Source organism: Mustelus asterias, chromosome 21 (assembly GCF_964213995.1).
Source record: "Mustelus asterias chromosome 21, sMusAst1.hap1.1, whole genome shotgun sequence".
Lineage (NCBI taxonomy): Eukaryota > Metazoa > Chordata > Chondrichthyes > Carcharhiniformes > Triakidae > Mustelus > Mustelus asterias.
Window position 1 is genome coordinate 54,623,180 of NC_135821.1, and position 26,486 is coordinate 54,649,665.

The 26,486-nt window shown below is 44.6% G+C and overlaps 1 protein-coding gene across 2 annotated transcripts in view; it reads left to right on the top strand.

Moving 5' to 3' along the window:
* Positions 1 to 15,770: 15,770 nt before the first annotated feature.
* The window catches only part of LOC144509285 (grainyhead-like protein 3 homolog), a 102,729-nt gene continuing 92,013 nt past the window's right edge, over positions 15,771 to 26,486 (top strand). Inside the window, exon 1 of one of the 2 annotated variants that reach the window (XM_078237909.1) lies at positions 15,771 to 15,912. In XM_078237909.1, the coding sequence (XP_078094035.1) occupies positions 15,896 to 15,912 (17 nt within the window). In that variant the 5' untranslated portion in view covers positions 15,771 to 15,895. The remainder of the gene's footprint in view (positions 15,913 to 26,486) is intronic. The other variant, XM_078237910.1, reaches the window with a different exon arrangement.

Consider the following 26,486-nt stretch of genomic DNA (forward strand, 5'->3'; position numbering starts at 1 on the left):
AGAAATGACCGTGAGGACTATTAGCCTCGTCATTATTTCTAACAGAAAATCTGGCCCAACATCAGGCAGTGAAGGGATTTCTAGAGTTAATGGGTGTCTGTTTTATGACTCAGTTTATTAAAGAGTCAACAATAGAAGAAAATGTTTTGATTTTCTCATGAGTAATTGAAATGACCAAATCCCTATGAAGAAGTGGGTGAGGCTTTTGGTATCAATGATCATAATGTAATTATCGCATTTATCATTACAAACATTGGAGAGGCTATTGAAATGTAAATAACATTTACAATTTTTTCAGGGATCTCCTTAAAGCAGTTGACACCCCTGTCATAATGGGCCTTGAAACTTTGTGTATGGTTAGAGGAGTGTAGAATCTATAGGAGGTGATTAAATGGACCAATGTACACTCACGAACAGCAAAGGTCCTGTGTTTAAAAGGCACTAACTTGCTAAAAGGCACAAAAAAAAACTGAATTGAATATGGCAAGCCAAGTGAAGGGTAATTTTTTTTTGTTAATTAAAGAATGAAAAATGAGATATATTGCTGGAAATCCATAGAATCCATGGAATCCCTGCACTGTAGAAGGAGTAAGAAGTTTAACAACACCAGGTTAAAGTCCAACAGGTTTATTTGGTAGCAAAAGCCACACAAGCTTTCGGAGCTCCAAGCCCCTTCTTCAGGTGAGTGGGAATTCTGTTCACAAACAGGGCATATAAAGACACAGACTCAATTTACATGAATAATGAATGGAATGGTTCGAACAAGACTTCTTCACCGCACGGGACCTTCAACTGATGCTATACACTAGATACATCGATGACATTTTCTTCCTTTGGACTCATGGCGAACAATCACTGAAACAACTATATGATGACATCAACAAGTTCCATCCCACCATCAGACTCACCATGGACTACTCTCCGGAATCGGTTGCATTCTTGGACACACGCATCTCCATTAAGGACGGTCACCTCAGCACCTCACTGTACCGCAAGCCCACGGATAACCTCACGATGCTCCATTTCTCCAGCTTCCACCCTAAACACATTAAAGAAGCCATCCCCTACGGACAAGCCCTCCGTATACACAGGATCTGTTAGGATGAGGAGGGTCGCAACAGACACCTCCAGACGCTGAAAGATGGCCTCATAAGAACAGGATATAGCGCTCGACTCATCAATCAACAGTTCCGACGCGCCACAGCGAAAAACCGCACTGATCTCCTCAGAAGACAAACACGGGACACGGTGGACAGAGTACCCTTCGTCGTCCAGTACTTCCCCGGAGCGGAGAAGCTACAGCATCTCCTCCGGACCCTTCAACATGTCATTGATGAAGATGAACATCTCGCCAAGGCCATCCCCACACCCCCACTTCTTGCCTTCAAACAACCGCACAACCTCAAACAGACCATTGTCCGCAGCAAACTACCCAGCCTTCAGGAGAACAGTGACCACGACACCACACAACCCTGCCACAGCAACCTCTGCAAGACGTGCTGGATCATCGACACAGATGCCATCATCTCACGTGAGAACACCATCCACCAGGTACACGGTACATACTCTTGCAACTCGGCCAACGTTGTCTACCTGATACGCTGCAGGAAAGGATGTCCCGAGGCATGGTACATTGGGGAAACCATGCAGATGCTGTGACAACAGATGAATGAACACCGCTCGACAATCACCAGGCAAGACTGTTCTCTTCCTGTTGGGGAGCACTTCAGCGGTCACGGGCATTCGGCCTCTGATATTCGGGTAAGCGTTCTCCAAGGCGGCCTTCACGACATACGACGGCGCAGAGTCGCTGAGCAGAAACTGATAGCCAAGTTCCGCACACATGAGGACGGCCTCAACCGGGATATTGGGTTCATGTCACACTATTTGTAATCCCCACAGCTTGCCTGGACCTGCAGAGTTTCACTAGCTGTCCTGTCTGGAGACAATACACATCTTTTTAGCCTGTCGTGATGCTCTCTCCACTCACGTTGTTTGTATCTTAAAGACTTGATTAGCCGAGAGTATTCGCATTCCAACCATTATTCATGTAAATTGAGTCTGTGTCTTTATATGCCCTGTTTTGTGAACATAATTCCCACTCACCTGAAGAAGGGGCTTGGAGCTCCGAAAGCTTGTGTGGCTTTTGCTACCAAATAAACCTGTTGGACTTCAACCTGATGTTGTTAAACTTCTTACTGTGCTTACCCCAGTCCAACGCCGGCATCTCCACATCGTGCAGAAGGAGGCCATTCATCCATCGAGTCCGTACTGACTCTCCAACAAAGCATCTTACCCAGGCCCACTCCCTGCCCTATCCCCATAACCCCACAGATTTATCTCACTAATTCCCCTAACCTGCACATCTTGGGGCATTAAGGGTCAAGTTAGCATGGCCAATCCATCTAACCTGCACATCTTTGGAGTGTGAGAAGAAACCGGTGCACCCGGTGGAAACCCACGCAGACATGGGGAGAATGTGCAGACTCTGCATAGACAGTGATCCAAGGCCAGAATTGAATCCGGGTCTCTCGTGCTGTGATGCAGCAGTGCTAACCATTGTGCCACCATGGCCACAAATAAGGCAGGCTGCCCCCTCTCCCCTACCTGCACGCCCAGCACATAGGCATGATGATGTCAGGTCGGCAATCATGACGCTACTGCCCAATATTATGAATGATGAGCAGGCACAGAAACCGGGAGCCTGCCCACTATTTTTCAATAACAAATTAACAAGCCATTGGCCTTGATAACGACCCAACCGTATGCAATTTTTCTTTGCCCACTCATTTTTTGGGTGTCGGGAGAGGAAAATGTTTGGTGGTGCTTGACAGCAGGGATGATTAGCTGGTACAAGAGCGGATGTAAAGGCCTGCCCACTGGACCACGGCAGCATGCCGTCTGCTTGTGAAGGTGGCAGTGTCTGTATGTTTCGAGCCTGTCATAAGGAGAGATTGTAAAGGGAGGGATCTTTAAATTGGTGGCCGTGTCTGGCTTCCTGTGTAACCCCGGTCCTGCCTGGTCGATAGATTAAATTGGGTGGGGAGCTCCCCCCCACTTTGGACCATTAATTAGCCACCTTCCTGCTAGGCAGTCACTAATTGGTCATCCGACGACGCCTGATTCACGGTGCTGGGATGGTGGGGACCGAAGCCAGCTGACAACTCACTTTCCATTCCACCACCCTGCAAAAACTCTAAAATCTAGTCCATAGAGTAATGCACTGAGAGTGAGGATTGAGAGAGGGCATGACGATAGATGCCACGCAGCCTGCAAAGAGGTCCAGTACATTCTTTGCTTCAGTTTCTTTTAACCAAGGACAAAACGGGTAACTTATTTGACCTGGAAAGGGAACAAAATAATTTTCTGAGATGCACTGTTCCCATTATTATCAGTCCTTTAATCAAAATGTGAAAAATTAAGGCAAATAAATCTCAGGGATTAGTTGAGATGTATTAAGGAATTCTCGAGGAACCTAAGGAGGAAATAGCCAAGATTCTGGCCCAAATGTGCCAGGAATCGGTGAACATTGGAGAGATGTCAGAGACTGGAGAAGGGCACGTATTACTCCTATTTGTAGATGGCATTTACTCAAGAAGCTACAGGCAAGTGCTTCATTGTGGAGAAGTTGTACAAACCCTTATTAAAGATAAGATCATGGAACACCTGAATGGAAATAAGATCACGAGAGATTGTCAACAGGGCTTCATGAAGCGGATATTTTGCTCATCCAACTGACTGGTTTTCTTTGAAGGTGTGGCAGAGGACCACAGTAGGGGTGAGAGAGTGGATGCGGTGACTTGAATTGCAAGAGGGTTTTTGATACAGTTCATCCGGAAAAGCTGGTATCAAAAATAAAGACAGGATGTATTTCACAACAGATATGTTGTGATCAATAGAATCCTGAGAGCGATTGCCGAGGAGAACATTTTAAAAAATATTTCATAAAAAATTACCTTAGCTTAATTTATAAATGATACAAAACCCACCTTTATTCTTTCTTTTTGATTTTTATTTGATTTATTATTGTTACATGCATTGGGATACAGTGAAAAGTATTGTTTCTTGTGTGTTATACAGAAAAGCAAGCCATTTATAGAGTTCATACGGGAGAAGGAAAGGAGAGGGCGCAGAATGCAGTGTTACAGTCATAGCTAGGGTGTAGAAAAAGATCAACTTAATATAAGGTGGGTCCATTCAAAAGTCTGATGGCAGCAGGGAAGAAGCTGTTCTTGAGTGGGTTGATACGTGATCTCAGACTTTTGTATCTTTTTCCCGATGGAAGAAGGTGGAAGAGAGAATGTCCGGGGTACGTGGGGTCTTTAATTATGCTGGCTGCTTTTCTGTGGCAGCAGGAAGTGTAGACGGAGTCAATGGATGGGAGACTGGTTTGTGTGATGGATTGGGCTACATTCACAACCGTTTGTAGTTTCTTGTGGTCTTGGTCAGAGGAGGAGCCATACCAAGCTGTGATACATCCGGAAAGGGTGCTTTCTATGGAGCTGTTGTAAAAATTGGTGAGTCCTAGTGGACATGCTGAATTTGATTAGCCCCCTGAGAAAGTTGAGGCTTTGGTGGGCTTTATTAACTATAACGTTGGCGTGGAGAGATCAGGAGAGTTTGTTGTTGATCTGGGCACCTAGAAACTTGAAGCTCTTGACCATTTCCATTTCCTCCCCATTGATGCAGACAGGGGCATGTCCTCCACTACACTTCCTGAAGTCGATGACTATCTCCTTCGTTTTACTGACACTGAGGGAGAGATATTGTTGCCGCACCATTTCATTAAATTCTCTATCTTTTTCCTGTACTCCATCTCATTTTTTAATGTTCAGTGATTTCTGGACTATTTGAACCAGAGTTCCTGCAATCCTAAGGATTCTTGGATACATTTCAACCTGAGATATATTTACCTTAGCTAAAGGCAAAATACTGCGGATGCTGGAATCGGAAGCAAAAACAGAAAATGCTGGAGAAACTCAGCCGGTCCGACAGCATCTGTACCTTAATTTGTGGCATTTTGATAAACAGATTGGGAAAATAAATGTCGGCTGGGCCTTGGACAGATTGGCTTTCAGAGGGTATTTACATTGCTGTGGACCTGAAGTCACATGTAGCCTGGACCAGAGCAGGTAAGGATGGCAGATTTCCTTCCCAAAAGCAGATGGCAGATGTGGGGGGCAGGGGATAGGGGGGGTGGTGGTGGTGGCTGGACTTACAACAGTGGTGGTCAGCGTTAGCCTTCTAATTCCAGATTTTTATTGAATTCAAACTTCACCTTCTGCTGTGGTGGGACCCAGGCCCCCAGAGCATTAGACTGGGTCTACTGGATTGCTAGTCCAGTGACAATACTATTCTGCTACTGCCTCTCCCCCCAGTACTGAATTGGATTAGGGTGGAGGAATATTTAAATAGACTTGAGAATTAGAAAAAAAGAGAGATGAAATTCAACATGAAGAAATACAAAGTACTTCACATGAGGACAGAGATTCCCGGAAGGAGCAATTACCTAACTCAAAAGAGATTAAAACTATAGAAAACAATAAAGATCTAGGATCCTGATTAACAATGAACTGGAACCATTGCAACATGACTCCGTGGCATTGAGTAATGCAACTCAAGTGTGCAGGGTAGGGAAAGATCAATGTCGAGACAATGAAGTGTGACAATCTTACCACTTCATAACTCATTAGTCCATCCACACGCACAGAATGGTTTCTGCTGCAATACAGGAAGGATAATGCAGCTTCTGAGAGCAAGCAGAATAATTGAGGAGGTGGAGGGTGGGGAGGAGACATGGCGGAGGGATTGGATTCTGTGAGTTGATTTGGCAAATTCAGCGTATTCCCGTTGGAAAAGGAAAGGCTGAGACGTGACGCTGTTCAAAAGCAAAAGCAGAAATTCTGAGAAATATTCAGCAGAGGAAGCGCTGGCCTAGTGGTATTATCACTAGGCTATTAATCCAGAAACTCTGCTAATGTTCTGGGGACCCAGGTTCAAATCCCGCCCAAGGTAAATTGTGGAATTTCAATTCAATAAAAAAAAATCTGGAATTAAGAATCTACAGGTGATCGTGAAACCATTGTCGGAAAAACCCATCTGGTTCACTAATGTCCTTTCGGGAAGGAAATCTGCCATCCTTACCTGGTCTGGCCTACATGTGACTCCAGAGCCACAGTAATGTGGTTGACTCTCAACTGCCCTCCAAGGGCAACTAGAGATGGCTAACAAATGCTGGCCAGCCAGCGATGCCCAAGTCCCACGAATTAATAAAAAAAAGGTGTGACAGCTGCTGTGGAGAGAGATACAGAGTTAATATTTTAGGTCGGTAATGGGGCAGGAACAGGTTGAAATAATGGGTCGACAGGGCTGTCCTGTTTATGGATTTTGGAGCGGAAGCAGAAACAAACTGTTCTGGGTTGGGAAAAATGAAGGGAAGATCCCCAGAGTAGCTGAGGTCAGTGACTACCCTGGAAACAACGGCTCAACATTAAGTGGTGGAATCTGTTCCCGGAGGGTAGGGGGTAGAGTAGGAAGAAATGTCAAAGAGTAGACATTTGGCCTCTGTTACCCAGAAACTTAGAAACTGGAGTAGGCCATTCGGCCCTTCGAGCCTGCTCCACTATTCATTTTGATCATGGCTGATCATCCCTATTCTGCCTTCCCCCCATATCCCTTGATCCCTTTAGCCCCTAGAGCTATCTCTAATTTCTTCTTAAAATCAGACAACGTTTTGGCCTCAACGACACTCTGTGGTGGTGAATTCCACAGATTCATCACCCTCTGGGTGAAGAAATTTCTCCTCACCTCAGTGCTGAAAGGTTTATCGCTTTGACAGGGTAGATTCATAGAAACTTATAAAATTCTAACAGGATTAGACAGGGTGGATTCAGAAAGAATGTTCCCGATGGTGGGGGAGTCCAGAACTAGGGGTCATAGCTTGAAGATAAGGGATAAACCTTTTAGAACTGAGGTGAGGAGAAATTTCTTTATCCAAAGGGTGATGAATGTGTGGAATTCACTACCACAGAATGTTGTTGAGGCCAAAACGTTGTCTGATTTCAAGAAGTTAGTTATAGCTCTAAGGGCTAAAGGGATCAAGGGATATGGGGGGGGAGAGAGGGGATCCGGATATTGAATTTTGAAATGAATGGCGGAGCAGGCTCGAAGGGCCAAATAGCCTACTCCTGCTTCTATCTTCTATGTTTCTATCCCCTCCCACTCTTCTAAACTCCAATGAATATAATCTTAACCAACTTAGCCTCTCCTTATATGACAGACCTGCCATCCCAGGAATCAGCCTGGTAAACCTTTGCTACACTCCTTCTATAGCAAGGGCATCCTTCCTCAGATAAGGACACCAAAACCGAACACAATACTCCAGGTGTGGCATCACCATCGCCCTATACAATTGCAGCAAAGCATCCCTATTCCTGTACTCAAATCAGCTCGATATGAAGGCCAACATACCATTTGCCTTCTTTACCGCCTGCTGTACCTGCGGCTTACTTTCGGCATGTAGAGGATGGCACGTCAGACAACCAATAGTGTCATCCTTGTCAGCAGTTTTTCTGACAATGTTGGATTCAGACCTGAGAGAATAGGGAGCTGCAACTTCAGATGGATTTAGGTTAGACTGTGTGAGGGGAGCAGAAAAACTGAGACAGCCAACGTACTGCCAGCAGTTCTCAATGAAAAGATTTAAAGAGGGTTAGAGGGAGTGGGGTCCCGGTGGAGGAAGAAAACTGGAGATGGGTAAAACATCTGCCTGGGGGAGAGGGTGGGGGGAAGATCTTGGTCAAGGAAGAGGTGAAGACGACAGAAGAAGAGCTCAGCCTCATACCGAGCTCAAAATCTATTAAGACGGGGTGTGAGGAGGTGAAGCTGGGGCCTTGCTCAGGATGGATTGCTCAGGGCCAGAGAGGGAAAGGTTAGATGGTCCCATGATTACATGGCAAGGGGTAAGATTGGAATAGCTATTTTCTGCATTCTACAGGGACTAGACAATGTAACCCGTAACAAGCTGTGTCATCTTGAACTACAGAACCAGATGACATGGCCCATGCATGAAGCGGAGGAAATTAAAACTAATCTTCAGAAACATTATTGCATTTAGTTAGTGTTGAATTTATCGTAAGAAGTTTAACAACACCAGGTTAAAGTCCAACAGGTTTATTTGGTAGCAAAAGCCACACAAGCTTTCGGAGCTCCAAGCCCCTTCTTCAGGTGAGTGGGAATTCTGTTCACAAAACAGGGCATATAAAGACACAGACTCAATTTACATGAATAATGGTTGGAATGCGAATACTTACAGCTAATCAAGTCTTTAAGATACAAACAACGTGAGTGGAGAGAGCATCAAGACAGGCTAAAAAGATGTGTATTGTCTCCAGACAAGACAGCCAGTGAAACTCTGCAGGTCCAGGCAACTGTGGGGGTTACAAATAGTGTGACATGAACCCAATATCCCGGTTGAGGCCGTCCTCATTGGAGGGCTTGGAGCTCCGAAAGCTTGTGTGGCTTTTGCTACCAAATAAACCTGTTGGACTTTAACCTGGTGTTGTTAAACTTCTTACTGTGTTTACCCCAGTCCAACGCCGGCATCTCCACATCTTGAATTTATCGAACAGATTCGCTTGGGTGATAATGGAATCAGAGTATCCAGATGTAAATCAGATAGGTATCTTCCAGTAAATGATATTTTGAGTTACAGGATGCAAGTAATTTGAGATATGTCACAGTTAAGTGTAGTATTCAGAGGAACAAATGACTTTGAACCTATTGTTCTCAAAGTTTTCTACCACTGGAGGTTTCTTTAAGTGTATTTATTAGTCTCACATGCTTACAGTAACACTGCAATAAAGTTACTGTGAAAATCCCCGAGTCGCCACACTCCGGCATCTGTTTGAGTATACTGAGGGAGAATTTAGCATGGCCAATTCACCTAACCAGCATGTCTTTTGGATTGTGGGAGGAAACCAGAGCACCCGGAGGAAACCCACGCAGGCACGGGGAGAACGTGCTAACTCCACACAGTGACCCAAGACGGGAATTGAACCCAGGTCCCTGGCGCTGTGAGGCAGCAATGCTAACCACTGAGCCACCATGCCACAGACATGTCTGGGTCTGCTGGAGATTAATTGGTAAAGATTGGGTATTCAAGATTGGGTAATAAAAATTGGTTCTACAACCACTCCACTACTTTTATGTCATGTGATTAGGCAAATGGTAGAAGGCAATCCATGATCTTTTCTGTCTGGCAAATCTTACATTTCTAATTCAGGAAGCAATGAACTATAGGACAGTGCTGTGGCACAGGGCATTACAGCAGCCCTGTCGCTCGTTGGCTCATAGGGTTTGAAGTTATTTGACAGTATTTTGAGTTATCTAAATGAACGGGTCACGCAGTGTCCTTGTCCTTACCTTCAGTGCTGCTGGAAAATCTGTCAAAGATTGAAGGCTCAAAGCTGCTTATTTTTCAGTATAATGTGTAAAATATTCCACAATGAACCGGGCTTTGTTTCTGTGATGAGATTGGAAGCAGTCCAGGAGTTTATATTCATACACTGACGTGTGTTCTCTACTTCATTTATTCCAGAATATATAGATGTATGTTGTTGTATCCACAGGATTGATGCTAGGAGGCACAGAGGCTGACAAATTAAAGGAGTTTTATTAACAGGGTGTGCTCAGGACAGGCTGCTGCTTGACTCTGCACAGTTATCCGCGCTAGCAATCAATGAAGTCAGTTCCAGTGAAATCATGCAAATATTGTTACACAGTGCTCAGTGCAGTTTCAGTGATGCTTCTCCAAAATCAATATTAGTACATAACGGCCGGAATTCTCCCAGCCCGCCCGCCACGGGAATTGTAGCAGGCGGGGGGGGGGGGGGGGGGGGGGGGCGGACCATGAAAAGGTCCATTGACCTCGGGCGGGGTTCTCTGGTCTTGAAGCGAGCACGGCTGGAGAATCCCGCCCCACATTTCCTCCCACTTTAAATCGCAAGTCCCAAACAAGTGTAACCAAGTGTAACATGAACCATAGTCAAACAACAATGATCAATAAGTCAGATGGTTGGAGGGCATTGTCCTCTGAATGGTTGCCGGTGAACCTCAGGGCATCTGCTCCTTGACACTAGTTTGGCATTTTCAACTTTGTATGACTGTTGTCTGCAGTTGTTTTGACCAGCTCCAACATGTAACTGGAGGTTGACTCTATGTTTGGTCTGAAATGGAAGTGTTGTTTTCCTCAACCTCCCACCCATTAACTCTGTCTACACTTGCCGCTGCCTCAGAAAAACGGCCACTATAATTAAGGACCCCATGCACACCGGACATACCCTCTTCCACTTTCTTCCATCGGGAAAAAGGTACAAAAGTCTGAGGTCACGTACCAACCGTCTCAAAAACAGCTTCTTCCCTGCTGCCATCAGACTGTTGAATGGACTTACCTTGCATTAAGTTGATCTTTCTCTACACCTTAGCTATGACTGTAACACTGCATTCATAGAAATCATAGAATGATTTCTGGACTCTCTCCTTTTCTTCTCTATGTACGGTATGCTTTGTCTGTATAGTGCGCAAGAAACAATACTTTTCACTGTATACTAATACATGTGAGAATAATAAATCAAATCAAATCAAATTAACCGGATCAGTTGGTGTTAGGGTTTCAGGAAGGTTCAGGTCAGAATCTGGAACAGCTGATTTTGGATTTGTTGCAGGTTCTATCTCTGATGGATCAGTGCTCCCTGCCAACAGCTGGTCCAAATGCCTCTTCCAGATGACATTACCCTAGTCTGAATGGTATATCAGATAGGTCCAGTCTGTGCGATGATCGTGGCAGGAACTCACTTCTCTCTTGTGGAGTAATTCCTAGCCAGAACATCTTGTCCTTGTCAGAAGGCACAATGTTAAGCTTTGTCTTGCTGCCATTTGATCTGACCTTGTTGTTTGTTCTGGACAATTTACTGCGTCTTTCAAGGTCTCAATAAGTCGAATGCCGAACGTAATTGTTGCTTCATCATCAGTGATGCTGGAGACATTTTTGTTGTTGAATGAGAAATATTCCTGTATATGAGTAGGGATTGATTTAGACATTTGAACCTTGTTTCCTGGTTGCCTTTAACATGTGCTTCATTGTTTACACACAAAGTTCTGCTCGTCCATTCGTAGCAGAATGTTACGGTGCAGACCTAATATGTTGTATGCTGTTCTCTTTCAGGAAACTTTCAAACTCTTGAGAGATAAATATTATCACTCACTAATTGCTCAGGAAATCCAATTCCATTAAAGATTTCTTCTAACCTCAATCATTTCTTCTGATGAACTTGACTTTGCCATGGCGACTTATGGCCACTTTAAATGAGCATCGACGGTGACTAGGAACACGTGTCCTTCAAAACATCCCCATTGCCAAGCCTCTTCTAGCCATTTCCAAGAATGTTGCGGTGCTAACAATGGCAGGTTCTGCACCTTCATGTGTGAAGAACACGTCCGAGCCTCCTCCTCCATTTCTGCATCCAATCGAGGCTCTCAGGAATAGCTCCTCATTATCTCTTTCATTTTCATAATTCCATAATGACCCTCATATAATTTGTCCAACACTCTTCTTCTCAATGATGGCAGAATGATTACTCTGAGCCCCCAAAAAAGACATCCCGACTGTACAGGTAACTGCAATCCTCGAGTGGAGTACAGTTTCAAATCAGGTTTTGGTTCTGATGTCTTGTCTCTTGGCACCATTTCCATTACCCTGGAGAGTATTGGATCACTCCGGGTGAAGTGACAGGTGTACTGTCTACCTGTTCAAAGTACAAGATGTTTCCGCTCGAACTATTTACTGACAAGCTACTTGGTAGTGGTAACCGAAAAAGCCCATCAGCATTACAATGAAGACTTGATTGTCGATACTTGATGGTGTGAGTATATGCAGACAAAATTAATGCCCATCTCTGCATTCTACTTGCTGCCAGTGATGGAATTCCTGTGTGTGGTCCAAAAATTGTTGGTAATGAAAAATGGTCCATCAACAGTGTGAACCTCCATACAAGAATTGGTGGAATCTCTTTACTCCAAAGATAATTCCTAAGGCTTCTCTTTCAACCTGTAATCAATATAGGACAGAGGGATTGTTCCGCACACAATATTGAATTTAGAGTGACTTTGAAGTCTCCGCAAATCCATTCTTGCACCTGTAATGGTGAGCACATTCGGTGACTAATCATCCTTAGACTCTGAGTTGCTTTGTTTCTCTCAACGCTTCTTAACATAAGATAAGAATATAAGAACTAGGAGCAGGAGTAGGCCATTTGGCCCCTCGAGCCTGATCCGCCATTCAATAAGATCATGGCTGATCTTTTTGTGGACTCAGCTCCACTTACCCGCCCACTCACCATAATCCTGAATTCCTTTACTGTTCAAAAATCTATCTACCTCTACCTTAAGAACATTCAACGAGGTAGCCATTCAACTGGGCAGGGAATTCCACAGATTCACACCCTTTGGGCAAAGAGGTTCCTCCTCAACTCAGTCCTAAATCTGCTCCCCCTTGTTTTGAGGCTCTGCCCCCTGGTTCTGGTTTCAGCCGCCAGTGGAAACAACCTCTCTGCTTCTATCTTATCTATTCCCTTCATCATTTTATATGTTTCTATAAGATCTCCCCTCATTCTTCTGAATTCCAATGAGTATAGTCCCAGTCTACTCAGTCTTTCCTCATAAGCCAACCTTCTCAACTCCGTAATCAACCTAGTGAATCTCCTCTGCACCCCCTCCAGTGCCAATATATCCTTTCTCAAGTAAGGAGACCAAAACTATACACAGTCCAGGGTGTGGCCTCACCAGCACCTTATACAGCTGCAACATAAGCTCCCTGTTTTTAAACTCCATCCCTCTAGCAATGAAAGACAAAATTCCATTTGCCTTCTTAATTACCTGCTGCACCTGCAGACAACCTTTTATGATTCATGCACAAGGACACCCAGGTCCCTCTGTACAGCAGCATGCTGCATTTTTTTACCATTTAAATAATAGTCCATTTTCCTGTTATTCCTACCAAAATAGATGACCTCACATTTCCAACATTGTTCTCCATCTGCCAGACCCTTGCCCACTCACTTAAACTATCTATATTCCTTTGCAGATGTTCAGGGCCCGATTTTACCATCGCGTTGCGCCCGTTTTCAGGCGAGAAAACTTGGTAAAGTCGGGAGTGAGGTGAGTAGCGTGATGCACACCGGCCTTCGCGCCGGTTCCCCCTTTACCAAGGCCCAAAAATGGCCGCGATTGGGACCACGCCCGAAATGGACACGACGGCCATTTAAATACGTTTGCATGCATTTAAATTGACTTAATGGGCTGCATGCCCAACTTTGCTAGCACTTCCCCCTTAACCACTGCGTTTGCCCAACCAGAATCAGCTCAAAACAGACATGCTCCATAGAAGTCCGATAGAAGTTCAATTCAGGCGCTCCAGAAGGTAGGTGCCGAGCATCCAATGGCTCTCTGCTTGAGATCGGTTGGGGGGGGGGGGGGGGGGGGGGGCGGGGGAGGATGGTGGGTCCGCTGCCACTCTGCCTGAGATCAGTGGAAGGGAAGGTGGGGGATTTGCTGCCACTCTGCCTGAGATTGGTAGGGGGGAAGGGGGGGGGGCCCGTGAATGGTCTGGGTGGTGGGGGGATAAGGGGGTCAGTAATGTTATGGGGGTGGGCTAATATCTGTGGGGGCCAGGGGGAGACATTATCTGGGAGGGATGTGACAGGGGAGCAGCATACTACCATTGTTTTTTTTCGCGCATGCGCAGTTGGAGGCATCGATTGGAGCTGTAGCGTTTTGGGCGCGTTAAGTCCCGCTCAGCGTGATTCGGAATCACTGCTATTTTTTCAGGCAGAGTGTGTATGGGGGTGCCTAAGAACGGGTCTAAAAGTCGGATCTGAAACACTCCCAGTTTCAAGTCCGCCCAGCACTTAGAATCAAAATGGTAAAATGGGGCCCTCAATGTCCTCTGCACTCTTTGCTCTTCCACTCATCTTAGTGTCATCTGCGAATTTTGACACATTACACTTGATCCCCAACTCCAAATCATCTATGTAAATGATAAACAATTAGGGTTCCAACACTGATCCCTGAGGCACACCACTAGTCACTGATCACCAACCAGAAAAACACCCATTTATCCCCACTCTTTGCTTTCTGTTACTTAACCAATCCTCTTAACCAATTCTTCTTTTTGTTGTGTTTACAGGCAGCTTTGTTCTGTTCTTGCTTCTCATTATTTTCGCTGGCAGCTTGCTTTTTCTTCCAGTGTGCACGCTTAATGTAGGCTCTTTTTCCACCCCTTCTGCCTATACTATCCTTACACCAGCATTCCCCAGCTGAAAATCCTGGCTTCACACATCTGTGACATATACCAGTTTGAGTTTTGAAACTCGGAGATGTCGCTTCAGACATATTTTAGAATGTGTAGAGCAGGTGCTTCAACCGCTGGCACCTCTGTGAAATACTTGAGAAAGAGTGGCACTATTGGACGATGCATCCTTCCAATGAGAGGGGGAACATTAAAGAAGGGCAGTGTTTGAAAGAACTGGAAGGTTCTTTCGGTGTACTGGCTAACTGTTATTCCTCAACCAACAGAACACCTAAAAGCAGATGATCTGGTAATTTATTACATTGCTTTGTGTGTGGCACATTGTTATTGCCAAATTCTAGAACATACAACATAGAACATAGAACATAGAACAGTACAGCACAGAACAGGCCCTTCGGCCCACGATGTTGTGCCGAGCTTTATCTAAAACCAAGATCAAGCTATCCCACTCCCTATCATCCTGGTGCGCTCCATGTGCCTATCCAATAACCGCTTAAATGTTCCTAAAGTGTCTGACTCCACTATCACTGCAGGCAGTCCATTCCACATCCCAACCACTCTCTGCGTAAAGAACCTACCTCTGATATCCTTTCTATATCTCCCACCACGAACTCTATAGTTATGCCCCCTTGTTCCATCCACCCGAGGAAATAGTCTTTGAACGTTCACTCTATCTATCCCCTTCATCATTTTATAAACCTCTATTAAGTCTCCCCTCAGCCTCCTCCGCTCCAGAGAGAACAGCCCTAGCTCCCTCAACCTTTCCTCATAAGACCTACCCTCCAAACCAGGCAGCATCCTGGTAAATCTCCTCTGCACTCTTTCCAGCGCTTCCACATCCTTCTTATAGTGAGGTGACCAGAACTGCACACAATATTCCAAATGTGGTCTCACCAAGGTCCTGTACAGTTGCAGCATAACCCCACGGCTCTTAAACTCCAACCCCCTGTTAATAAAAGCTAACACACTATAGGCCTTCTTCACAGCTCTATCCACTTGAGTGGCAACCTTTAGAGATCTGTGGATATGGACCCCAAGATCTCTCTGTTCCTCCACAGTCTTCAGAACCCTACCTTTGACCCTGTAATCCACATTTAAATTCTCTCCTATCTTTCGACATTTAACAGTAGCTACACTTCAGAAGTCAACATTTTGTGGTATATGGAGCAATAGGAATGCACTATAATTCGTGCAAGTTCTTCCACTCTAAAAATTCGGGGAAGGTAAAGTTTCTAAGCATCCAGTGGTTAAAGGGTTAAGCGATTGCACCTGTTATTGTACACCTGTCTGACTCACCTGCAGGCGTACCTGTATCTGAGGAGACCAATCAAAAACAGGGCTGGAGAATCTAGCTGTCAGCAAAATTCCTGCAGTGAACCTTAAGGGAAATAAATAGAGATCCATCACTGACGCGGTTAGCTTTTAACTAGAAATATCACACAAAACCACCTGGATGTTTTTTGACCTGAGAGAGTAAGAGCAGCTGTTATAACAAATATATCACTTGCGAAGGTTGTGAAGAGCCAGACTATGTCCAAAGAGCTTGGGTAAGTGAATGCTGTGGCAGAGACATGTCCCGACAGTTAACGTGACTTTATTTTAAGACACTGCTCTGTTCAAGGAGAGGGAACACGTGCCAGCTTAAACCATGCTATTAGTCTGTGGTGTTTCCTGAAAAGATGAGTGCCAAGTTTGTGCTGCAGTGTGATGGGTTTTTGCTTTGTGTGTATTTGCTTATCCCCAGTGGAAGAAGTGAACATTATTAGAAATGTTCACAATTGTGTGGCTTCCTTCTTTACCACCGTAAGAAACCTGAAGAATGTAATTGAAAGGTTAGGTCTGACCATGTGATCACATCAGAGCATCCTGTAGTCATGGTTTCAGCAAATGCTCCATTCTACGTTCACGATAGTGATGAGAATTGAAATGTCAAAAAGGAGAAATCGTCGAGAAATCGGACAGGTTTATACTTGTCTCTGTATTTACTCCATGGGTGTGAATGATCTGTTTTACTATCCCGTGACAGATCATTCATGATCTGACTTGATAATCATGTTCTTGAATGCGCACCAACATTAGAAAACAATTACTTTTCTCCTTATTCTCTTTTGCGCCTAGTAGTACGCGGGGCAACTCATTTCTTCCACTAGTTTGCATACAGCAGACTGTGTTCTGGGGTTTTCCCCCCCATAACGAAATTCTTTCTGACATGAACAGGTTTGTTAGCTTGATTCGCTTTCCAAATCAGGACAACTAATTAGATGTGATAGGGGAGTCATCACCCCACTGCTATCAGACACAAATACCCTGCTGGATATCAACTTCATATTCAGATACCCAATCTCTGCTCACTGGGATGATGTTAAATCCACTAAATAGATAGCAAATAAATGAATGCTCCATCTCGCCTGTTATTTTTTACCCGCACAAAAGCTGTCTGTTACGGCTTTGCGTTACTTGTTAGATATTCACAGAAGTGTAATCAAATGCGTTGAATTTATAATGGGCATTAGGCAATGTCACAACTGTGGCCAGTCATTCTGACTGCCTCAGGTCTGAAGTCTCTTCCATAGTGTCTGCACGCTTGATTGCTGCACTTTCATTTTACTACTTAGCAATTAGCCAAAATAAATAGACAAATAAATTCAGTGCGGTGGGCAAAGCTGAGGCTGTAAAACTTTAGAAAATAAATTTACTTAACGACACAGCACATACTAGATGGTGGATAGAACCGAAGAGATCTCAAATGAAAAATATTACAGAATTTAGTATCATCTCCAAAAGGCTGTGAACAGTCCAAAGAGTCGGGGTGAACATCCCCTGATTGTTTCATTGGTGCTCAATGTTTAATTTGTCAATCTGAACTGATTGTACATTTTCAGCACCCACTGGTTGAGGTTTGGTATTCAGTGATAGAGAAATAGCAGGGACATGCACGAAAGCTGTCATTGAGACATTGATGATCAAAGCAGATGCGTTGTCGTTGACAACCAAGTGTATCTTTAAGGCGTTTTGTTTTAGTTGGCACTGAGTGCTCGAACAGCAGTGTTTTGTGTCTTTTGGTAAAACAGTGTTTTTAATGAAGATGTGGCCTCTTCCATCAAGATGTCTGGGAATAGCACAACAAGAATGAGACATGCATCAGGTACCAAGGAAACCACTAGAGATGTTTTGAGTGGTTTTCGAATTGGCAAGTGAGTTGTGAGCAGCTACACAATCATATTCATGGAATCATAGGAACTCTACAGTGCAGAATCAGGCCATTTGGCCCATCAGGTCTGCACCGAATCTCTGATGGAGTATTCCATAAGACCATAAGACCATAAGACATAGGAGCGGAAGTAAGGCCATTCGGCCCATCGAGTCCACTCCACCATTCAATCATGGTTGATTTCAACTCCATTTACCCGCTCTCTCCCCATAGCCCTTAATTCCTCGAGAAATCAAGAATTTATCAATTTCTGTCTTGAAGACGCTCAACGTCTCCGCCTCCACAGCCCTCTGTGGCAATGAATTCCACAGACCCACCACTCTCTGGCTGAAGAAATTTCTCCTCATCTCTGTTCTAAAGTGACTCCCTTTTATTCTAAGGCTGTGCCCCCGCGTCCTAGTCTCCCCTGTTAATGGAAACAACTTCCCTACGTCCATCCTATCTAAGCCGTTCATTATCTTGTAAGTTTCTATCAGATCTCCCCTCAACCTCCTAAACTCCAATGAATATAATCCCACGATCTTCAGACGTTCATCGTATGTCAGGCCTACCATTCCTGGGATCATCCGTGTGAATCTCCGCTGGACCCGCTCCAGTGCCAGTATGTCCTTCCTGAGGTGTGGGGCCCAAAATTGCTCACAGTACTCCAAATGGGGCCTAACCAGTGCTTTATAAAGCCTCAGAAGTACATCCCTGCTTTTGTATTCCAAGCCTCTTGAGATAAATGACAACATTACATTTGCTTTCTTAATTACGGACTCAACCTGCAAGTTTACCTTTAGAGAATCCTGGACTAGGACTCCCAAGTCCCTTTGCACTTTAGCATTATGAATTTTGTCACCGTTTAGAAAATAGTCCATGCCTCTATTCTTTTTTCCAAAGTGTACGACCTCGCACTTGCCCACGTTGAATTTCATCAGCCACTTCTTGGACCACTCTCCTAAACTGTCTAAATCTTTCTGCAGCCTCCCCACCTCCTCAATACTACCTGCCCCTCCACCTATCTTTGTATCATCGGCAAACTTGGCCAGAATGCTCCCAGTCCCGTCATCTAGATCGTTAATATATAAAGAGAACAGCTGTGGCCCCAACACTGAACCCTGCGGGACACCACTTGTCACCGGTTGCCATTCTGAGAAAGAACCTTTTATCCCAACTCTCTGCCTTCTGTCTGACAGCCAATCGTCAATCCATGTTAGTACCTTGCCTCGAATACCATGGGCCCTTATTTTACTCAGCAGTCTCCCGTGAGGCACCTTGTCAAAGGCCTTTTGGAAGTCAAGATAGATAACATCCATTGGCTCTCCTTGGTCTAACCTATTTGTTATCTCTTCAAAGAACTCTAACAGGTTTGTCAGGCACGACCTCCCCTTACTAAATCCATGCTGACTTGTCTTAATCCGACCCTGCACTTCCAAGAATTTAGAAATCTCATCCTTAACGATGGATTCTAGAATTTTGCCAACAACTGAGGTTAGGCTAATTGGCCTATAATTTTCCATCTTTTTTCTTGTTCCCTTCTTGAACAGTGGGGTTACAACAGCGATTTTCCAATCCTCTGGGACTTTCCCTGACTCCAGTGACTTTATCCAGACCTTATCCCCATAACCCCACCTATTTACCCTGGTAATCCCCGCTAACCGACACATCTTGGGAAATGATGGAGCAATTTTATCATGGCCAATCAACCTAACCTGCACATCTTTGGGCCATGGGAGGAAACTGGAGCACCTGCGTGGGAAACCCACACAGACACGGGGAGAACGTGCAAACTCCACACAGGCAGTCACCCAACGCCAGAATTGAACCTGGGTCCCTGGTGCTGTGAGGCAGCAGTGCTAACCACTGTGTCACTGTGTCGCCCAGTGTTTTAGGTTTTCAAGAAGAGTTAGTCAGGTAACATTTGCATAAGATTTGCTTTGAGCAAATTCACTGCCAGGCTTCCTGTAGTTTGGGTGTTTCCCTTCAGTTATCCACTTTATTCAATTATACTGAGGGATGGTGTATTTGCAGTGCTATAGGAATGTCAGAGGCAGAAAATAAATTACTACCTTTCTGAAAATCATGTGCTGTCTTACATAATTGTGTATATTAGAAAGCATTTTAATATTAATTATTTTTTTATCTCTGCTCATTGTAGCCAAATAGATTGCTTTGACTTTAAAACATTGCAGTTAAGTTTCCAATTTCCATTTCTTCTTCCCTTTATTGTCTGAACCATGTTAAATTCTGTGACCGTTACCTTATTCAGGAAAGAAGGGAGACAGAAAGCAGGAAACAGTCTAACATCTGTCATTAGGAAAATGCTTGAATCTATTATTCAGGAAATAATGGCAGGACATTTAGAAAATTATAATACAATCAGGCAGAGTCAACATGGTTTTGTGAAAGATAAATCGTGTTTGACTGATTTATTGGAACTCTTTGAGGAAGTAACAAGGATGGATAAAGGAGAACCAATAGATGTGGTGCATTTGGATTTCTAAAAGGCATTCAGTAAGATGTCACCTAAAAGGTTACCACAATACATTTGAGCTCATGGTTCTAGGGGTAACATCTTAGCATGGATAGAGGATTGGTTAGATAACAAGGGATCAGTGTTGGGACCTCAACTATTATGATTTATATTAATGACCAGAATGAAGGGACCGAGTATATAGTAGTTAAATTTCCTGATAAGTAAGAAAGTAAGTTGTAAGGAGGATACAAAGAGCATGCAAAGGGATATAGATAGATTAAATGCACAGGCAAACATTTGGCAGATGGAGAACATCATGGGAATTGTAAACTTATAGAATCATAGAATCCCTAAAGTGCAGAGAGGCCATTTGGCCCATCAAATCTGCACCCACTCCCAAACAGAATAGCTTATCCAGGCACTCTCCCCCACCCTACCCCATAACCCCACACTTTTCCCTATCTATCTAACCTATTCAATTTTGGACTGTGGGAGGAAACCCATGCAGACACGGGGAGAATATGCAAACTCCACACAGACAGTCACCAAGGCTATGAGGCAGCAGTGCTAACCACTATGCCACAATGCTTGTCCACTTTAACAGGAAGAAAATAAAAGCTGCATGTTATTTAAATGGAGGGAGAATGCAGAAACCCATTGTACAGAGGGATCTGAGTGTCCCAGCACACAAAGCACAAAAAGCTAGCATACAGGTATAGCAAGCATATAGGAAAGCAAATGAACTGTTGGCCTTTGTTGAAAGGGGAATGGAGTATAAAGGAGGTAGTTACATCTGCACAGGGCTTTAGTGAGACTGTGGGTGGAATTCTTCCATTGTCATACTAAATGCCATGGTGGGGTTGGGAATGTGGAGTGTTTCCCGCTGCAGGCACCAAATCTCCCAGCTCCGACCTAATTAATGATGCACTTGTGTGTTTCACGCTGTATTCTGTGGTGGGGAAGGTCTGGATGATGTGTAGTCCACCATTATGTTGGGGTGCCATATTGAAAAGGTGCCCAACATCTCCTGAGAAAGAAGGTGGATCTTGAGGAACATTCTGAGGCGGAAGATGGATCCCCTCCAGGTCACCTGTATCTGGAAGATGCATCCATAGATTCTCCCCCCTGCTGTGGTCTTCCAGAGTCCAGGGTTGCTGACAGCGTCCATCCTGAACTCCAAAGGCAGCCCCAGGCATTGTTCAGATGAGTCCCGGCATCCGCGTTCCACATTGTTTTATGCTGGCATGTCAGCATTGCGGAGAATCTGGCATTGGAAGTGTGTGTGATCTTCATCCACATCCATTAATGGAATGTAAATGAGGTTCACGCCAGCTTCTGGTAGGTTTTCCGGCCTGCCATGGTAGGCACTAGCAAAAATTCCTGCTGTAAATTCACACTGATGTGATCCCGATTTCTGGACTTCCCATCAGATTCTCCCCCAGCGCCCATCATCAAACCTGCCACTGTGGACAGGGATTTAGGAGCATTCAGTCCGCTGTGTACATTTTGGTCTCCACACTTCAGAAGGGATATACTTGAAATTGAGCAGTTCAGAGATGATTGGCTTGGCTAATTTCTGGGATTAAGGAGTATTGAACAGGATTGGCCTATAATACTGAGGGAGTTTAGGAGAATCAGAGGTGATCTTGTTGAGACATGGAAGATTCTGCGGGGACTTGACAAGGTGGATCCTGGGAGGACATTTCCCCATGTGAAACTAATGGGCACAGTTTAAAAATAAAGGGTCTAGCAATGGGGATGGGGATGAAGAGAATCTCTTTCTCTCAGAGGGTTGTTACCCTTTGTAGTTCTCTCTCCTGGTGACAAGTGGATGTTGGGTCATTGAAAATGTACAAGACTGAGTTAGATTTTTAATTGATCATCAGACCCTGGGTAGGCAGGAGAATTGAATTAAGGCCATGATTCAGATCAACTTTGATCTTACTGAATGGTGGAGCAGGCTTGATTTTGATTTGATTTGATTTATTATTGTCACATGTATTAACATACAGTGAAAAGTATTGTTTCTTGCACGCTATACAGACAAAGCATACCATTCATAGAGAAGGAAACGAGACAGTGCAGAATGTAGTGCTACAGTCATAGCTAGGCTGTAGAGAAAAATCAACTTAATGCAAGGTAGGTCCATTCAAAAGTCTGACAGTAGCAGGGCAGAAGCTGTTCTTGAGTCGGTTAGTATGTGACCTCAGACGTTTGTATCTGTTTCCTGATGGAAGAAGGTGGAAGAGAGAATGTCCGGGGTGCGTGGGGTCCTTAATTATGCTGGCTGCTTTGCCGAGGCAGCGGGAAAAGTAGACAGAGAGAGAGTAAATGGCCAACTCCTGCTCCTATTTCTTATGACCTTATGATCTTACCTGCTTGCTGTTATCACACTTCAGTAAGGAATAATTCTGAATCGGGTGGCATGGTGGCACAATGGTTAGCACTGTTGCCTCACAGCGCCAAGGACCCAGGTTCAATTCCAGCCTTGAGTGATTGTCTGTGTGGAGTTTGCACATTCCCCTTGTGTCGGCATGCGTTTCCTCTGGGTGCTCCGATTTCCTCCCACATTCCAAAAATGTTTGGTTAGGTTGACTGGCCGTGTTAAATTTCCCCTTAGTGACAGGGGGATTAGTGGGGTAAAAATGTGGGTTACGGGGATAGGATCTGGATAGGATTGTTGTTGGTGCAGGCTTGATGGGCTGAATGGCCTCCTTCTGCAGTGTAGGGATTCTATGATAACCTCACATGGGCTACTCTCGTTACAATTGATGTAACTGATGAGTGAGTAAAGAACCCCACTGAAATGACAGAGATCTTACATGGGTAAGATTTGATGGATATCTATCCATTCCACTGGCTGCACGGTTGGGCGATGGATGCAATTTGAGAGAGAGGAAGACTCTCTCAAGAGACGTAGATCTTAACTGCTTATGAAATAAGTTCATATAAATAAGTATTACCTATGCATTGATGTGACTAATGTATAGCTAGCTGATCAGGCAAAGCAGAGGTCAGCTACAGACCACAATGATCATATAGCTAAAAACAAATTACTGCAGATGCTGGAATCTGAAACCAAAAGAACAAATGCTGGAAAATCTCAGCAGGTCTGGCAGCATCTGTAAGGAGAGAAAAGAGCTGATGTTTCGATTCCAATGGCTTATACTGCAATCAAAATGGATTTTTTTAAAAAACTAACGCAGCGATGAACGTAATGGTGGAACTTATTGATTAATAAGCAAAAGTTAGAGAGGGACGAGAACATTGACTTTAGATATAAGAGATGGGGCAGTGGGATTCACACAAGACTTTGCTGTGTTACTTGGATAATTCTCTTCCTCTACAACTGTCAGAGATTGCAGAATCCTTGTGAACCAGACGGAAAAAGTCTGGCCTGGTCAGTTTCTCATTTAAAAACTCCTGAATTGAGTCAATGATGTTGACGCACAACTCAGAATTGCAAACCCATATCTACTGCGTAGTAAGTAGTCTTACAACACCAGGTTAAAGTCCAACAGGTTTGTTTGGTAGCATGAGCTTTCGGAACACTGCCCCTTCATCAGGTGAGTGATGATGAAGGGACAACGCTCCGAAAGCTCGTGCTACCAAATAAACCTGTTGGACTTTAACCTGGTGTTGTGAGACTACTTACTGTGCCCACCCCCAGTCCAACGCCGGCATCTCCACATCATACTTATGCGTATACCTGGAAAGTGCTTAGCTTTGTTAAAGAGCAGCACTTCCCTTGTGTCAGGCTCTGCATTGCCAAGCGTACAATGGGTCAGGAGAATTTTCTGTCGGGTATTCTGTGGCGCCATCTGCTCTTCCTCATTGTAAATGTGGATGTGCTAATCACTTAATTGCCTTACTGTCTGGCAGAACACAACCGTTCTGCTCTTTAAACAGGTCCCAGGCTCACAATTAGAAATTCAACTGAGCTCGTAAAATTGTGACTTGAAGTAAGTGGCGGGGAGAGAAATTTAGCAACATAAGTTGTTTGTAAATTGGAAATCATGCAACGCTTCCTATGCATATCTGCTGTAATGAGAAAATAATGAAATGAGTTGAGATATATTTCACAAAAATGGGTTTTGCCAGAGGAGAAAGTTCAATTCGCAAATTCGAGAGCCACATCGATGTATATCGACGTACTTATTCTTTTACCATTTCAGTCCAAAGCAAACTCTGTAACTTGTCAATGTACTGAACTGAAAATAACAATTGTTCAAGTGATGAACACTTTGTCACACATTTAGTACTTTGTTGATGAAGCAAACACTAAACGGCAGATAATGAACTTCTGGGCATCTGCCAATGATGCTCCGATGCTATTTGCAAGAACGTGTGCAGAAGAGGCTGAACAAATATATTGCAGGCACTCATTACAGAGGAAATGTTACATTGTCAGAGGAGCTGCGGGAAGGTGAATATAGTCCACGTCAGGAGCTGCAAAAGAGTTCTTGATGCTGATTACTATTGGATGATTGTGATGGAATATAATTGCATGTGAACACTGGCATTGCTGCCTCACAGCACCGGGGACCCAGGTTCAATTCCAGCCTCGGGTCACTGTCTGTGTGGAGCTTGCACATTCTCCCCGTGTCTGCGTGGGTTTTCTCCGGGTGCTCCAGTTTCCTCCCACACTCCAAAGGTGTTAGGTTGATTGGCCATGCTAAATTGATTCTTCACGTCAGGGAGATTAGCAGGGTAAATATGTAGGGTTACGGGGATAGGGCCTGGGTGGGATTGTTGTCGGTGTAGGCCTAATAGGCCGAATGGCCTTTTTCTGCACAGTTGGGATTGTACTGTATGTATAGCAGCTAGGAGGGCAGGATCAACCCACGGTCAAAATGGCATTCAGGCCCCATAATGCTTGGGGTTTCAATTTCAGTACTCAGGTGATCTGCCCTGAGAGAGCAGACACTTGCATCATTTCTGGTGTTCCTTGACCATCCATTTTACAGAGAACCAGGAATATGTCCGTGGAAACCCAGTGCTCCATTAGAGTTGAGAGGCAGTGGCTGATGCTGTCCTAAAACTCTCAGCATTTTTAGCATTTTCGGACTCCATTTTTGACAGATCTTATTCTGACACACAAGTGTACCTGTGGATCATATAGGTGTACTTTTGCTTTGGGAACACACGGGTGGTGGAAATGGTGGGATTTCTGATAGATGCCATTTTCCCCTTAGTCACATCTTTTCTAATGATATCCACACCAAAGAGAAATACGCGACAGGGCAGGATTTCACAGTGAAAAGAAAATGGAATAGAAACCTGGTGGAACTGGATCCCACTCCAAATCCAAGTTCACTTTTCCCATTTACACTGACATTGTGACCTGCGAGGCCCATGGGGCTTAGTGGCCTTATAGGGTATATTCTAACACAAGGAGAATTGCCATTTGGCTTTGGAATCAGAGTAAGGCCGTGACCTGGAACTGTGCCCCTACTTGGAACAGGAACTTCAGAAAAGAAAGGCCAATAGAAATAACATGAATTCATTTAGCACCTTTCATGATATCTAACCACCCCAAAACTCTTTTGGGTCAATGATGCACTTCAGAGGTGTAGAGCAATAAAATTGGAGCGGGGGAGAGAAATGGAATATTTTTTGTATATTGTTTAAAAAGAAGTTGACACCACTAATATTGTTCCAGTGGCTCTCTACTTTTGAAACAAACATTTCTAACTTAGATTAAAAAAAGAAAATGCTGGAAATACTCAGCAGGTATGACATGATGTGTGGGCTGGATTTAATGCAGCCTGTCACAGCAGGAACCATGGTAACCGGGCCTAATCAATCTGAGAATAGCCTCATGTCAGTGTTCTGTTGGAGGATGGAGGTGGTTGACATGGAATATCCTACCACCAACAGCAGGGTGCCAATTAGATTCATAAATGAGTCAATTAACACCCATTATTCCTGAGCCCACAGCAATTCAGTGATAACTCAGGGATCAATGGGAGCTGCATGGTTTACCCGAGCTTTCCAAAGGAAGGGGGTGGTCCCTCATTGTCAATGCCTAATTGAGGGACCCAGCATCGGGATGGGGTGGCCACTGAAAGCTGTGCTTGCCACCCTTGCCTCTGACCCCCATACACATACCCCCCCTCCCCCTCCATCATTGCCACCCTATCCCGATCAGCTCTGGCCTAGGGTCCTTCAGTAACACTAGGCCTCAGATGGGTGCATTTCAAGCAGCTGCCACCTCTCCTGGTGGCGCTAATGAGCATTGGAGAGCTGCTGGCCACTGACTGGGTGGCAACCATTGACAGGCAGTGTTTCCTTTGCCAGGCTCCTGTATCCCAAACTGGCCACGAAAGTGCTTGAAAGACACTTAAAATCACCAGGCCTCCCCCCCCGCCCCCCCCCCCTCCTGGAACTGACTGGAGATCCTCAAGATCCTCCAGCAGGTGGGCAAGACTCACATCGGGCTGACTAAACCC